General features: G+C 49.1%; 1 protein-coding gene across 4 annotated transcripts; it reads left to right on the top strand.

Annotated features, from left to right (window-relative positions):
• Window positions 1–458: 458 nt before the first annotated feature.
• On the top strand, window positions 459–14,504 carry LOC101080236 (polycomb protein SCMH1-like). Of its 4 annotated transcripts, XR_003889122.1 has the most exons (16): window positions 462–1,198; window positions 1,612–1,705; window positions 1,890–1,976; window positions 2,053–2,130; window positions 2,400–2,470; window positions 2,547–2,781; window positions 3,136–3,224; window positions 3,377–3,623; window positions 5,353–5,522; window positions 6,505–6,675; window positions 6,875–7,001; window positions 9,065–9,265; window positions 9,339–9,379; window positions 9,457–9,509; window positions 13,642–13,775; window positions 13,855–14,504. XR_003889122.1 is itself a non-coding variant. In XM_029839464.1 (15 exons), the coding sequence occupies exons 3-15, from the start codon at window positions 1,952–1,954 to the stop codon at window positions 13,972–13,974; spliced, it is 1,836 nt and encodes a 611-aa protein (XP_029695324.1). In that variant the 5' UTR covers window positions 464–1,198; window positions 1,612–1,705; window positions 1,890–1,951; the 3' UTR covers window positions 13,975–14,504. The 4 variants fall into 4 exon arrangements, 3 of the variants coding, with proteins under 3 accessions (XP_029695325.1, XP_029695324.1, XP_029695323.1); XM_029839464.1 differs by having other exon boundaries at window positions 464–1,198; window positions 3,380–3,623; window positions 9,339–9,509; XM_029839463.1 differs by having other exon boundaries at window positions 464–1,198; window positions 9,339–9,509.
• Window positions 14,505–16,063: the final 1,559 nt, after the last annotated feature.

Raw genomic sequence — 16,063 nt, 5'->3', positions numbered from 1 at the left:
AATACACTGTTCATTCGGATACCAAAAAGATAAAAACACTGTATAGCGCAGATTTCTATGTTTGCATGTTCTCGAGCGTGCTGCTCAGGTGCGTGCTGCTCAGGTGCGTGCTGCTCAGGTGCGTGCTGCTCAGGTGCGTGCTGCTCAGGTGCGTGCTGCTCAGGTGCGTGCTGCTCAGGTGCGTGCTGCTCAGGTGCGCGCTCGCGCGCGGATTGACTTTGATTCAATTAAAGCCGACAGGCGTGAAACGGGTCCAATCAGGCACGTGGACCCTGCCAATTAACCCGCTATTATCATATCCACACATGTATAATAAAAATATTTGAATACATTTTAAGAATAGCTAGACATATTTACATTTCTCGTGCTGAGACGTGTGCAGGTTGAAAATCAACTGATGTGGCATCATGTGGTGGCAATACCACAATGTGCCCACCAGGGGCAATACCACAATCTGCTCACCAGGGGGCTCCTCACAGTTTTGGGGAAAATGGCGGACTAACGCCTCGTCGCTAAAACGCTCTAAAGCAGGTAAACAAGAGTGGACAGCAAATCAGGCCCCGGGTGTGCTAATGCTAATATTTATAGTGAAGTGGCGGAGAAAGACCGGTCTAGCCTGAGCTATTACCCTTTAGAGAGAGTGAGTGTGTGTGTGTGTGTGTGTGTGTGTGTGTGTGTGTGTGTGTGCGCGTGTGCGCGCGACAGGGCAGACCGTCGCCTGCTGGACGTGGCGTTTCTGATCGGCTTTTATGAACGCCGGCTCACACGCACCGGCTCTCACACGCATCCGTGCACATGCAGCGCAGGAGAGGGCGGAGGGATCTCGTGTTCGCTGTGTGGTTTGAATGGAGCTCCACAACGTTGGATGCCGCCGCATTCTGGATGTAAACAAACCGGAGGTGATAAACAAGGGCGGCAGCAGGACCCGCAGCTTCCCGCCGCTCCTTCCCGGGGGAAAGACCTCCTCGCCGGCCCTCCCGACCTCCTCGCCGGCCCTCCGGACCTCCTCCCGACCTCCTCGCCGGCCCTCCGGACCTCCTCGCCGGCCGCTCTCACGCCGTCTCCCGGCCAGACGGAGAACCAGGAGCGGGCTGCTTTAGGTTGGACGCCATTCCTCTCGGTGGAGAAAAAGGCGCACTTTTATTGAAAAACGACATCATCCGTGAGGAGAAACGCAAAACGACGATGAAGTTTTAAGGTATGTAGGGAAATATTCAGCCTGACCTCTGAACCCCGTTATTGCTTTATTCGCTTTACGATGTTGAAGCAGGTGATACATTTGTAACATTCCAGCTGGTTTTCTTGGTGTGGAAGCAAACTTCCTTTAATCTGGGGCTCAATCTTCCTCATTGTTTGACACGAATTCAACTTTTCCCCTCGTCTCCTCACTTTGGCTCATTTTGATCTTCACTATAGTGGCAACAAAGTCCACTTGCTTCTATTTAGGGTTAGTTTAGCCACTAATTTGGCCTAAGCGGTCCACAGCCCAAATATTCATCTTTCTTCCCATCATAGATTAGATGTTGAGGACTTTGGGTTCCCTTTATAGCATAATTCCTCAAGGATTTAGTGAGATGTTCCATGAAACTCTTGTTGCTTCTTTCTTTTCAGGATCCCTCCAACAAGGCGAAGACTCTGTGATCATCATGTCATTTAATTGATGATTAATCCATAGTCACTGAGACGGAAGGTTTCCACCTCTAAAGTGAGAAAAAAGCAGTAATATAATAGTTTTATTGCACGCCTCCATCGTTTATTCAGGCCTGCTCTGAAACGCTCTTTTACATTTCCATAAACTTTTCTCACATTTGCACTTTGTTAGTTGTGGTTGAAATATTGCTTTTTCCACACAATTGGGCCAATTCTTTTCACAATTTCACCCCCCCCAGTTTCTCTCCACCTGTTTTGAAGGACGCCCCTGTGTTGTGAGCTTCGTCAGTATTACTGGAGTATGAGGAAACCTGCGCCACACAAATGTGAGGATTTGGCCTCACATCTTGTGTATTTGCGTTAAACTATATATGTTAATCGATTTATTTTACCATCTGGTAGCTCTAGAGTGGAACGGTGACAGACAAATCAAGCATGCCCAGAGTGGAAGGTCCTCCCGAGTGTCCTCACAGCACCAAGGTAACTAATCTAACCGGGGTCAGGGTTAGGGCCGGGGTTGAGGGCCGGGGTTGAGGGCCAGGGTTGAGGGTTAGGGGTCAGGGTCAGGAGTCCAGAAGCAAAATGTGCAGTGCCTTTCATTCAGGAAGATGGTCAATAATTAACACTTGTAAACAGTCCTTTTAAGCATACACGTATATTGTATACAAAATGCAGTTAATTGTAATGAGAGTTAATTGTAATAAGAGCAATGAATGTGTGTAATAGCTATGCTATGCCGTGTTCTTCAGGCCATTTCAGTTGGGAGAAATACCTGAAAGAGACGGCTGCTATTGCTGCTCCATCTTCTTGCTTCAGACAGGTAATCATGCTTCCTCTTGATTTCGCTCACCTTTGCTGCGCCGCTCCACAACTCAGTTTCCCTCACCTTCACATAGAGCCCTGCACCTCCAATGAATGGGTTCAAAACGGGGATGAAGCTGGAGGCCCAGGACCCCCGTAACACCACATCGACCTGCATCGCCACTGTCGTGGGCTTGACGGGCTCACGTCTCCGGCTCAGGTTGGATGGGTCAGACAATAAGAATGACTTCTGGCGCCTGGTGGACTCCTCGGAGATACAGCCAATTGGCAGCTGTGAGAAGAATGGAGGCATGCTGCAGCCCCCCCTCGGTGAGCACATATGAACTTTACACTACTGACACTAATTACTAGTTTGGCTGGGAGCACAAAACACTTGTTTCAAGTTAATGCTTAAAAGTAACCTGGTGAAGCTTCTGTTGTTCCATAGAAAATTATTGTGGCACGTCACAATTTTAGGGTTAGGGTTGAGCCTAATTGCATATCTAAATCCCATAATCTATATTTGTGCTGAAAGTATTATTTTCTTTGAGCTAGCTAATGAGGCTAATCAGTACTTCATGGAAGCAGAGGTTGTGTGTTTAACTTGGTCACCTTGGTGTTTGTAGCATCATTTGATCCAAAGCTCATGAAATTCAAATGAATCTTTGGTTTCTTCTTCAACAGGTTTCCGGCTCAATGCTTCATCCTGGCCCATGTTCCTCCTGAGAACATTAAATGGAGCTGAGATGGCGCCCTCTCGCATCTTTCATCAGGTAGGTGTGTCATGTCCCCGCGGATTCGCTGCTTCCAGAGAACAGTAGGATTTGTGTTATTTCTGTGCAGTTTCCTTACATAAAGGAACACACAGGTAATTACAAACTTGGCTTCATCGCCGATTTCCTTTTTCCACCTCAATGTTTCCCAGCAGGAGCCCCCCAGTCCAGAGAGGAACTACTTTAAAGTAGGCATGAAGCTGGAGGCTGTGGACCGTAAAAATCCCCACTTTATCTGCCCGGCCACCGTGGGTGCGCTGCGTGGCGCGGAGGTGCTGGTCACCTTTGATGGTTGGCAGGGGGCCTTTGATTATTACTGCCGCTTCGACTCACGCGACATCTTCCCTGTGGGCTGGTGCCACCTCACTGGAGACAACCTTCAGCCACCGGGCACTAAAGGTTTGGACCTACCAACACCACACTCACCCCATCAGACATTTTGGAACTGGGAGAAAATGCTTTTTCATCTTCAGGCGATCTCACGTCTCAACATTCCACAGTTGATGTGGAATTTAAAAACATATTTCCAATATAGCGTTTCCCTATTCCTTCATGTGCTCACTGATTTAGCTGTTCTTTATATTCTTGCTCATTTTGAACAATACTCAATTGAATGCATTTAAGAGTTGTTGTTTGGCCTTTAAATCATGGATACAGTTATATATTTCAAACATAATTTCAGCATATAGAGATGATACTTGTGTTTATTTATTCTTTAATTTAATATTCAATATGGTGTCTTAGATATTCCGGGCCAGCATGAGGAGCATGAGGCCTTGAGTAAGAGAACACACTTTGTCAGACCTAACCTGAAGTTATCGTGCACAATGACAACTGTTGTTAGAATTCCCAATATGTGAGGGAGTGGAAAAGTAAGGAGTACAACAGAAAGGAGGGACATGTGTTTATAGCCAGCCAGTGTTTTATGAAGGTCTGGCACTGACCCAGTTGGCAGACACGGATCCTGCCGTGGTAGAAATGAGCCTGGCTGCCCCACCACAGGCCTCTGGCACCCCTGGCCAACAGTCAGAGGAGCCGTCCTAGAGAAACCGAGAGATCTGGGCGATAGAGAAGATGGAGAGTAGAAGAAGAAAAACCAGACCTTTGCTGTGAATGGGGGACTCTTTATATTTATCTGTGGATGGTGGGAGGAGAAAAGGAAAGAGTTGAGCAAAAAAAGATTAAAAAAGAGGAGCAGCTGAATCCAAGAGAAGCTACACAATGGTCGAGATATTTGGGCTCTTGTCAGGACTGTAAAGGTGAGTCAAGGCGGCACATTCAGCTCCACAGAGATTTAAAGCCGTTGCCACATCAGTGGTCGCCCATGTGAGCTCCACCAACAGTGATAGACCAAAGGAATATCAGGTTTGTGTAGTGCCAGCGCTGCCATCTGCACTATGGATGTTAGCATCTCAAGCTGTCAGTGGTGTCTCTGTGCTAAAATGGTATATTAGCGCGCAGCTAATGATGAATGCAGTCACCTCGCAGGCTTTACGAAGGGTGGGAAACACACGCTTCTTAGCTCTCAGAGGCGTAAATGTTAACCAAATGCTAACTGAATCAAATCTAATCAAGTTAAGACTTTTCCAAAACCAAGGATTAAAGTAGTTCCCAATTTCAGAGCATGAAATCACATCACTGCCTCATGAAGCCGAAATACCGCTGGGGAAAAGATGTAAAAAAGACAGAAGAAAATAGTTGTTTCTCCAGCGTGCTAGAAAAGCTACATGTAATAAGACCTTTACCTGTGCTCAACCTTCTCCCTCCCTGGGCTTCCAGAGCAGAATCACCTGGACCTGAAAGTCCAGGTCTCTCCTCCCTCCTGGTGTTCATTTGAAAAGAACCCTTAAGCTGTCTGTTGCTTTGATATTGGCTGTGAGTTCCATTCTACTGATATCAGGCCGGTCGTCTGTCTTGCGTGAGATTTAGAGAAATGCTGCGTATCACCAAAAAATGTTGAAACATTTCAAGTCTCCTGACGGCCGGACATTCTGATGTGACCATGAAATGATTCTGATGGGTGGTCTGTAGTATCTGCCTTGTCTCGGGGTTTCCCACCTTTCGTACTGTGGAACAGTGACAGAGGGACGTTTGCAGAGCTTAGCTATGCACCCCAATCCCACTGCAGGCAGCAGACTTCCAGGTCAGAAAGGACGCCAGCCGGGGCGCAGAAAGACCAAGGTTGCGGATGCCTGGGGTCAGAAGACTTCGCTGTCGGGACTAGCTGGCCTCCGATCGACGAAAGATCCCGAGCCTGTCGCCTTCCCCAAGAAACGAGGGCCCAGGCCAGGCAGTAAGGTATGATGCTGGACACATTGGCAGGCAGCCGTTGAGAACTCGACGAAGCATAATAATGAGGGCTGCACTGCATTATTGGGTTAGCTGCTGGAATACAAATGGAAAATGATTATAGACCTCCTAATCATGCTATAAAGCATAACTACATCTCAAAGAAAACACGTGTATCTGGAGGGAAAGTAGTGTTGTTGATGACTGTAGGCCCACTCCTGACATTTTACTCATTATATTTCAATTAACCATTTTGTTGTTTTCAACAACACAAATGACTTCCCATGATTGGCTGAGATGGAGTCCGATGACTTTTTGGAGGCAGCTTTCATCAGGAACTGCCACTGCTGGCCTCGCCCCTCCTGGAAAAACAGGCACCTGTCCATCTCCGGACATTGGTGCTTCTGGTCCGGTGTGGACCAGCTCCAACGTCAGACTAGCTCATGGTCGGCACATAAACTAGCTCAAGTCTCGGTGTGTGTCTCGCTTTTTCGTTTTGCTTTTGCGGGTGTCGGTATCGTGATGACGGTGGTGGGGAAGCTGTTGCTGGGGGAATCTGAACTGCTCCTTCAGCCCCACCCATAATCAAGTCAGTTTTTTTAATCGTTAGCCTAGACACATTGGCCAAAGCCTAGAGACAGAGACAAGCCGATATTTAGAGGGTTCAGTCATTCATTACTTATCATGTCGAATGTCATTGTTATTAGGGGACTAGTGGTAGTAGGGCATGGTACCGGGACACCCTCAGAGGTGCCCTTGAGTAGGTGACAAACCCCCATACTGCACGCACAGGTCCCTGGATGTGCTGGCCTGGGTGCACCTTGCCTCCAGCGCCATCCCCGTGACCCCGATTAAACCAGTCCATCAAAGAGAAAAGTCATTTTTGTTGTTTTATAATAACGGCTATTGGTGCTTCATCTATTATCATTATTAATATTGTTGTTATATTGACTATATCGTAGTGGTCGACCTCACTGTCTCCCCCTCACAGTTGAGTTGGGGAAAGAGAGCTGGCTGGCTGGAAGCTGTCATAGCTGGACCAGGGCGACCCAGAGGCAGACTACCCACCAACTGGGTGCAGAGAATAGCTGCCCAGCAGGCTCCGGCTTCAGGAGAACATATCAGAATCCCAAAGAAAAGAGGGCCTAAGCCAGGTCGCAAGGTACATGTGCACGTTGTCAGCTCGGAATTACCCAACCTTTAGTTTCATTACATTTTATTGACTGTACACTGTTGACAAATCCTAACTTCAGAGTCAAAAATCTGTCCAGTTATAGAAGGTTTGTCAATATTGAGTAGCATCTTTTTTGTGTATTTCTGAGCCCAACAATAAATGATCTAAATGTGTGTTTCTATCAAAGAGAAAAAGAGGCGTTGTGCCTAATCCAGTCCCCACGTCTCCAATGACAAGCACCCCAGAGCCTGGCGCCAGTACTGTGCCCCTGGACAATGCCACCATCCCCAAGTCTGCACTACCGGCCCCAACAGGTACACAACATCCACAGCCCATAATACACTGTACTGCACCGGCAGATGTGGGGTATGTGTAGGGTGGTATGCAAAAGTTATGGCACATCTGGTCAAACTTTCTGAAAAGAGGGAAGATGAAATGATTTCTAAGATGCATAAAGTTACAGAAAGCACATCCCCTTTTGGGGGTGCCGGGCCCCCTGATACGGGCCGTCCGCTCCCTGTTCGATCGGTGTCAGAGTTCGGTCCGCAGTGCTGCAGTAAGTCGAACTCGTTTCCGGTGAGGGTTGGTCTCTGCCAGGGCTGCCCTGTGTCACCGATTCTGTTCGTGACTTTTATGGACAGAATTTCTAGGTGCAGTCGTGGTGTTGAGGGGGTCCGGTTTGGTGACCTCAGGATCGGGTCTCTGCTCTTTGCAGATGATGTGGTCCTGTTGGCGTCATCGGCCCGTGACCTCCAACTATCACTGGATCAGTTTGGCGCCGCATATGAAGCGACTGGGATGAGAATCAGCACCTCCAAATCCGAGGCCATGGTTCTGAACCGGAAAAAGGTGGAGTGCCTTCTCCGGGTCAAGGAGGAGATCCTGCCCCAAGTGGAGGAGTTCAAGTACCTCGGGGTCTTGTTCACGAGTGAGGGAAGAATGGAGCGGGAGATCGACAGGCAAACCGGGTTCGTTGGGGTGAAGAGATTTACCGGTCGATCTTCGTTCCTACCCTCACCTATGGCCATGACCTTTGGGTAATGACCGAAAGAACAAGATCACGGGGTGGCTGGGCCCCTCCCCTAGAGAGGGGGAGAAGCTCTGCCATCCTGGAGGAGCTCGGAGTAGAGCCGCTGCTCCTCCACCCCCTGGACGCCTCCCTGGTGAGGTGTTCAGGGCATGTTCCTCTGGTACGAGGCCCCCGGGAAGACCCAGGACCCTCGACTGGTCTGGGAACGCCTGGGGATCCCTCCGGACGAGCTGGAGGAAGTAGCTGGGGGGAGGGAAGTCTGGGCCCCTCTGCTTAGGCTGCTGCCCCCGCGACCCGACCCCGGATAAGGGTTAGAGGGATGATGGATGGATGGATGGATGGATGGATGGATGGATGATAAACACCACAAGCCGACACTTGACACCATAATGTTTTATGAGATGTATGTTTTCTTGCCCTTATGACATGAACTGTTCTTGCTCCTGTTCCTGACCCCGTCCCCTGTTCCTGTCCTTGTCCCTGCCCCTGTCCCCTGTCCCTGTGCCTGTTCTTGTCCCTGTTCCTGCCCCTGTCCCTGTGCCTGTTCTTGTCCCTGTTCCTGCCCCTGTCCCTGTGCCTGTTCTTGTCCCTGTTCCTGCCCCTGCACCTGTCCTTGTCCCTGTGCCTGTTCCTGTCCTTGTTCTTGCCCCTGTTCCTGTCCTTGTCCCTGTTCCTGCCCCCGTCCCGTCCCTGTCCTTGTTCCTGCCCCTGCACCTGTCCCTGTCCTTGTCCCTGCACCTGTTCCTGTCCCTGCACCTGTCCTTGTCCCTGTTCCTGCCGCTGTCCCCCGTCCCTGTGCATGTTTAACGTTTTGCCTTTTGGAGATTCTTTCATTTTCCCCTCGCCTAACTGTGACGTACATGAACAGAAATGTGGACCAGGGTTAGGGTTAGCATTAGGGTTAGTGGTAGGGTTAGCATTAGGGTTAGTGGTAGGGTTAGCATTAGGGTTAGTGGTAGGGTTAGGGTCAGAGTTAGTGGTAGGGTTAGCATTAGGGTTAGTGGTAGGGTTAGGGTCAGGGTTAGTGGTAGGGTTAGCATTAGGGTTAGTGGTAGGGTTAGGGTCAGAGTTAGTGGTAGGGTTAGCATTAGGGTTAGTGGTAGGGTTAGGGTCAGAGTTAGTGGTAGGGTTAGCATTAGGGTTAGTGGTAGGGTTAGGGTCAGGGTTAGTGGTAGGGTTAGCATTAGGGTTAGTGGTAGGGTTAGCATTAGGGTTAGTGGTAGGGTTAGTGGTAGGGTTAGCATTAGGGTTAGTGGTAGGGTTAGGGTTAGGGTTAGTGCCTGAACTTTAGCGGGAGGACTGTATCTGTCACTACTAACCATCAGTTTTGGGTTCTCTGTCCCCTAGTTTGTGTTTATTTGAACAAGTTTGGGAAGGTAGGACCCCATTTAGACCAGCAGCGGATTCAGCAGCTCCCGGACCACTTTGGGCCAGGCGGCGCCTCCTCGGTGCTCCAGCAGTGTGTTCAGGCCTTTGTGGACTCTGCTTATCATCAGGCCACTGCCTTTGGCTGCCTCAGGTCTGGACAAGGCGGTGGAATCATTTCAGGTGACTCCCTTTTTGAGCCGGGTATAAAACCAATGAATGTGCACGTCAGTTAACCTCACTTTTGTCCACCTAGCATATTTTGACCAGCAGCAGCACACCCTGACTCTGCCCACAGTCAGTAGCGTCACCTATGCACTCCGATTCCTGGAAAAACTCTGTCACAGCCTTCAGTGCGATCCTCTGTTTTGCAGCCAGCCTGTAGCCAGAGGAGGCGTGCACTCCGAGAGCCGTGCACACACACCGGGTGAGTGTTCCTGATTGGCTGAAGAGAGATTCACTCTGATGAGTGTGTGACCACATGGTGTGCAACAGTTAATCATATTAAAGGTGTATATGGTATATTTCATCATAGATCATAGAATCAAATGTTAAACGGTTTATGAGACCCAAAACTGGCACCTGAATGATGGCAGAGAAAAATGCAAATGAGTGGAGCTGTGAATTTGAAAGGCTTCATCAAGGCCCAGCAGAATAAAATAAAAATGTAGAAATACAATATATCTCTATGTCTAGTGTCAAGAATCTAAATGATGTTTAGATTCCTGAGAGAAAAGAGGCACCCGAATGAGGGAGAGGAAACTTCTAACTGTACCTGTGTCCCTTATCTGTGTTGGGGGGTTGGAGAGATGGTTTGGAGACCCTCATAACAGGCTCAGGTCAACGAGGCAAAGGTTAGGGTTAGAACAGTTGCCCCCTCAGAGGGTTAGGGTTAGAACAGTTGCCCCCTCAGAGGGTTAGGGTCAGAACAGTTGCCCCCTCAGAGGGTTAGGTTAGAACAGTTACCCCCTCAGAAGTTAGGGTTAGAACAGTTGCCCCCTCAGAGGGTTAGGGTTAGAACAGTTGCCCCCTCAGAGGGTTAGGTTAGAACAGTTGCCCCCTCAGAAGTTAGGGTCAGAACAGTTGCCCCCTCAGAGGGTTAGGTTAGAACAGTTACCCCCTCAGAAGTTAGGGTTAGAACAGTTGCCCCCTCAGAGGGTTAGGGTTAGAACAGTTGCCCCCTCAGAAGTTAGGGTTAGAACAGTTGCCCCCTAAGAGGGTTAGGGTTAGAACAGTTACCCCCTCAGAGAGTTAGGTTAGAACAGTTGCCCCCTCAGAGGGTTAGGGTTAGAACAGTTGCCCCCTCAGAGGGTTAGGGTTAGAACAGTTGCCCCCTCAGAGGGTTAGGTTAGAACAGTTGCCCCCTCAGAAGTTAGGGTCAGAACAGTTGCCCCCTCAGAGGGTTAGGTTAGAACAGTTACCCCCTCAGAAGTTAGGGTTAGAACAGTTGCCCCCTCAGAGGGTTAGGTTAGAACAGTTACCCCCTCAGAGGGTTAGGGTTAGAACAGTTGCCCCCTCAGAGGGTTAGGGTTAGAACAGTTGCCCCCTCAGAGGGTTAGGTTAGAACAGTTGCCCCCTCAGAAGTTAGGGTCAGAACAGTTGCCCCCTCAGAGGGTTAGGTTAGAACAGTTACCCCCTCAGAAGTTAGGGTTAGAACAGTTGCCCCCTCAGAGGGTTAGGTTAGAACAGTTACCCCCTCAGAAGTTAGGGTTAGAACAGTTGCCCCCTCAGAAGTTAGGGTTTAGAACAGTTGCCCCCTCAGAGGGTTAGGTTAGAACAGTTACCCCCTCAGAAGTTAGGGTTAGAACAGTTGCCCCCTCAGAAGTTAGGGTTAGAACAGTTGCCCCCTAAGAGGGTTAGGGTTAGAACAGTTACCCCCTCAGAGAGTTAGGTTAGAACAGTTGCCCCCTCAGAGGGTTAGGGTTAGAACAGTTACCCCCTCAGAAGTTAGGGTTAGAACAGTTACCCCCTCAGAGGGTTAGGTTAGAACAGTTGCCCCCTCAGAGGGTTAGGGTTAGAACAGTTGCCCCCTCAGAGGGTTAGGTTAGAACAGTTACCCCCTCAGAAGTTAGGGTTAGAACAGTTACCCCCTCAGAGGGTTAGGTTAGAACAGTTGCCCCCTCAGAGGGGGTTTGAAGCTCTACCCTGACCCTTTACCTCCTGCCCTAACCCTAACCCTGACCCTTTACCTCCTGCCCTAACCCTAATCCTGACCCTTTACCTCCTGCCCCAACCCTAATCCTGACCCTTTACCTCCTGCCCTAACCCTAACCCTGACCCTTTACCTCCTGCCCTAACCCTGACCCTTTACCTCCTGCCCTAACCCTAATCCTGACCCTGACCCTTTACCTCCTGCCCTAACCCTAATCCTGACCCTTTACCTCCTGCCCTAACCCTAACCCTGACCCTGACCCTTTACCTCCTGCCCTAACCCTGACCCTTTACCTCCTGCCCTAACCCTAACCCTGACCCTTTACCTCCTGCCCCAACCCTAACCCTGACCCTTTACCTCCTGCCCCAACCCTAATCCTGACCCTTTACCTCCTGCCCCAACCCTGACCCTGACCCTTTACCTCCTGCCCCAACCCTAATCCTGACCCTTTACCTCCTCCCCCAACCCTAATCCTGACCCTTTACCTCCTGCCCCAACCCTAACCCTGACCCTTTACCTCCTGCCCTAACCCTAACCCTGACCCTTTACCTCCTGCCCCAACCCTAATCCTGCCCTAACCCTGACCCTTTACCTCCTGCCCTAACCCTGACCCTTTACCTCCTGCCCTAACCCTGACCCTTTACCTCCTGCCCTAACCCTAACCCTGACCCTTTACCTCCTGCCCCAACCCTAACCCTGACCCTTTACCTCCTGCCCTAACCCTAACCCTGACCCTTTACCTCCTGCCCCAACCCTAATCCTGACCCTTTACCTCCTGCCCTAACCCTAACCCTGACCCTTTACCTCCTGCCCTAACCCTAACCCTGACCCTTTACCTCCTGCCCCAACCCTAATCCTGACCCTTTACCTCCTGCCCTAACCCTGACCCTGACCCTTTACCTCCTGCCCTAACCCTAACCCTAACCCTTTACCTCCTGCCCCAACCCTAACCCTGACCCTTTACCTCCTGCCCCAACCCTAACCCTAACCCTTTACCTCCTGCCCCAACCCTAACCCTGACCCTTTACCTCCTGCCCCAACCCTAATCCTGACCCTTTACCTCCTGCCCCAACCCTGACCCTGACCCTTTACCTCCTGCCCCAACCCTAACCCTGACCCTTTACCTCCTGCCCTAACCCTAATCCTGACCCTTTACCTCCTGCCCTAACCCTAACCCTGACCCTTTACCTCCTGCCCCAACCCTAACCCTGACCCTTTACCTCCTGCCCTAACCCTGACCCTTTACCTCCTGCCCTAACCCTAATCCTGACCCTTTACCTCCTGCCCTAACCCTAACCCTTTACCTCCTGCCCTGACCCTTTACCTCCTGCCCTAACCCTAACCCTGACCCTTTACCTCCTGCCCTGACCCTAACCCTGACCCTTTACCTCCTGCCCTGACCCTTTACCTCCTGCCCTGACCCTAACCCTGACCCTTTACCTCCTGCCCTAACCCTAACCCTGACCCTTTACCTCCTGCCCTAACCCTAACCCTGACCCTTTACCTCCTGCCCTGACCCTTTACCTCCTGCCCTGACCCTAACCCTGACCCTTTACCTCCTGCCCTGACCCTAACCCTGACCCTTTACCTCCTGCCCTAACCCTAACCCTGACCCTTTACCTCCTGCCCTAACCCTAACCCTGACCCTTTACCTCCTGCCCTGACCCTTTACCTCCTGCCCTGACCCTTTACCTCCTGCCCTGACCCTAACCCTGACCCTTTACCTCCTGCCCTAACCCTAACCCTGACCCTTTACCTCCTGCCCTGACCCTTTACCTCCTGCCCTAACCCTAATCCTGACCCTTTACCTCCTGCCCTAACCCTAATCCTGACCCTTTACCTCCTGCCCTAACCCTAATCCTGACCCTTTACCTCCTGCCCTAACCCTAATCCTGACCCTTTACCTCCTGCCCCATCTCAGTCTCATCTGCAGACAGGAAGTGTCCCTCTGAGCTGGTTCAGCACAATTTTACAGGTCGGAACAAAGATGAAGATTCAGAAGAAATCAGTGATTATCACAGTTGAATTTAAGCCACGGTCTAATCTGATCTACTCTGATCTAATCTACTCTGACCTAATCTACTCTGATCTAATCTAATCTACTCTGATCTAATCTAATCTACTCTGATCTAATCTAATCTACTCTGATCTGATCTACTCTGATCTAATCTACTCTGATCTAATCTAATCTACTCTGATCTAATCTAATCTACTCTTTTTCTTTGGGGCCTGACGAGTCGTGACAGATGTAATGAGGTTCTTTTAATGGTGTTTTTAAAGACATTGATGATGCATTTATTCACTAATTAAGTGTTTCATTTCTAATTATGTGCTGCAGGCATTAGATTGGGGGCCTAGCCTAGCCTAGCCTAGCCTAGCCTAACCTAACCTTGTGGCGTGTCTTCAGGGGTTATCAGGGTCCAGGAACGCCCACAGCCTGGTGGCGGAGACCCCACCCTCTGGACAGTCGATGATGTCATGCGCTTCATCAGAGAGAGTGACCCTTTGCTGGCCCCCCATGCTGACCTTTTCAGAAAACATGTACGTTTATAGAGAGCGCTCCTCTGAGCCGTGCTTCCATCCCTTCAGAGATCGCTGACCTTTTTCCTCTCTGCTGCAGGAGATTGACGGCAAAGCCCTGCTGCTGCTGCGTAGCGACGCCATGATGAAGTACATGGGTTTGAAGCTCGGCCCTGCGCTCAAACTCACGTTCCACATTGACAAGCTCAAACAGGCTTGAGGAGATTCCTCCTATCTTAACAAATTCTGAAGCTCTCAACAGCCGCTCAGCCAGTGAGGAAGATTTCTTCTGTGTAGCACGACCCAGCCTCGAGGCAGCAGGACATTTTCTAGGGTTCAATAAAAGTTGGGTTACTTGATGGCTCCTGACCATTTTACGGTGTTTTTATGTTCCAGTTGGAGTAACCAGCACATTTCTTATTTGTATGGAGGAATTTCTGTATGTTTGTGATGTTTTTAAGCTCTTGGTGTGGCATAAGTTAGAGGTTAGTCAACCCTACACTAGCACTACATGCATCCCCATAGCAACTGAAATGGTAGTTATGGGATTAAAAATGTATTGCAAAAGAAGAAGCACTAATAATAATGCTGTTGAGTAAATACAGCCATGGGCAAATGTCTTTACTGCTCCTATTTTGGTAACTGTCATTGTTATTTCTACTTTTTAAATTTTATACTATATCATTAGAGCTCCTACAGGCAGAGCCTTATGATACTTAATGACGTTCAATAAATATTTAATAATTTAAATTTGGGCTCATTTTGTCCTTCGGCAGTTTGTACTTACGTTTTCGATAGTTCGCCAGCAGGTGGCAGCACAGTGCTGCGCACGAGTCTGCCTCCTGTTTCTCAAAGGCCGCCGGTCACGTGTTGAAGCCCGTGGTCACGTGTTGAAGCCCAGGCTAACCTGCCAGGTATTTTTACACCATGCAAAGGTTCTATACTTCATGTACATACTTGTCAACATGTGGCCTCCTCAGCACAGGTTTTGTGCCACGATGTGCTTATTTATTTTTTTTCGATTGTTTAAAGGTCCGATCTGTTTTTGATGCCATTTCTGGTAAATATGTGTGTCGTCGTTTCTGTCCGTTGGCTGTCCATCTTGTACAAAAAACAAAAACCCTCTATTGAATTAACAACAGCAAAAAAGGCTGAATCCTTGGTTTGAAAATACGTTTTTGCTGTAAATCCTGATGTAAAACTAGATTCCACTTCAAATGTGAGTATGAATGCAGGTCTGTGTTTGAGACAGCACATGATTCCCAGTCTGGCCCGAGTCTTCATCCTTGGAGCGCCTGGATGAAGTGTGATTACAGCTAAAGTGCTTCTTGGTTCTTCTGAGGAGCTAGTTTTTAAACTTATGACACCACAAATTTGACTTTCTTTTTTTCTGAAGAGAAAAAAAGGCTTACAAAATCAGACATAAAAATGGAATTGAGTACACTTGTAGGGTGCACACGCATGTGTAGTGTTTTACTCCACGGTTGTGTCTTAATGTTGTGAAACTTTAGGGGAAATCTGCTTGTGAGATTAAACCATAGCCTCCAACAGCTGTATGAAGAAAAAAGAGAAGTGTGACAGTTTCGGTGTGCCTGAAAGGAAGTTTTGTGGCCTCGTCGTTTAGTCATAACGATGAGAAAAACAACTGTATTGCTTGAGCTGTCACCCTAGCAAAATGTGGCTGTCTGCACACTGTGCACCCACGACTGGTTCCTGGCTAGTTTTAAGACAATGCCATTGATACTATTGCCAGAACGCTACTATCTCATTGGTCAACAGCGAACTAAAGCTATCGGGTTAAAGAAGCAAATCATGCTGTAGGGAGATAAAGCAAATCCTTTAAACAACATACATGTCCTGAAGTATTCCTGATATCCACCCCAAAGCTCATCCTTTTATCCACTGGCGGTCCTGAGAACCAGCAGGTGTCTCCGGGTTCAAAAACAATTAGTTTAGAGAATATGGAGCTTTTCCATGTAATACTTGTAAATCCTGACAAAAGCTGCTCTCCAGCATTTGATTAATCTGCATCCTATAGCTGGTTGTTCTGTCTTTGCTAGCATGTAACCGTCACCAGATTAGGCTTAAATCTAACGAGGACGTTACACAGTAACCAGAGCTTCCCTGCGTGGTGCCAAAGAGCCTCTGGCAGAGTTTAGATGATTCCCTGGGAATGGTTGAACGGCTGGAACGAAGGCAGGGAACAGTGGCGTCACATGTTGCTGCCATCAACAGAACATTTCATGTTTTGAGCCTAAAGGGGGGTAATATTTGCATCATGTGATGCAGGTGCACATATCAACGACTTC

Source organism: Takifugu rubripes, chromosome 7 (genome assembly GCF_901000725.2).
Source record: "Takifugu rubripes chromosome 7, fTakRub1.2, whole genome shotgun sequence".
Lineage (NCBI taxonomy): Eukaryota > Metazoa > Chordata > Actinopteri > Tetraodontiformes > Tetraodontidae > Takifugu > Takifugu rubripes.
The sequence above is the reverse complement of the archived record's forward strand: the minus strand, read 5'-3'. Positions and strand labels throughout refer to the sequence as shown.

What these genes read in the sequence shown, in the direction of transcription:
- LOC101080236 (XM_029839463.1), top strand. Translation starts at nt 1,952, where the DNA reads ATGAGGAAACCTGCGCCACACAAAT. An exon ending in CATGCTGCAGCCCCCCCTCG is followed by an intron (nt 2,782 to 3,135) that starts GTGAGCACATAT and finishes CTTCTTCAACAG; the next exon opens with GTTTCCGGCTCAATGCTTCA. An exon ending in TGCACTACCGGCCCCAACAG is followed by an intron (nt 7,002 to 9,064) that starts GTACACAACATC and finishes TCTGTCCCCTAG; the next exon opens with TTTGTGTTTATTTGAACAAG.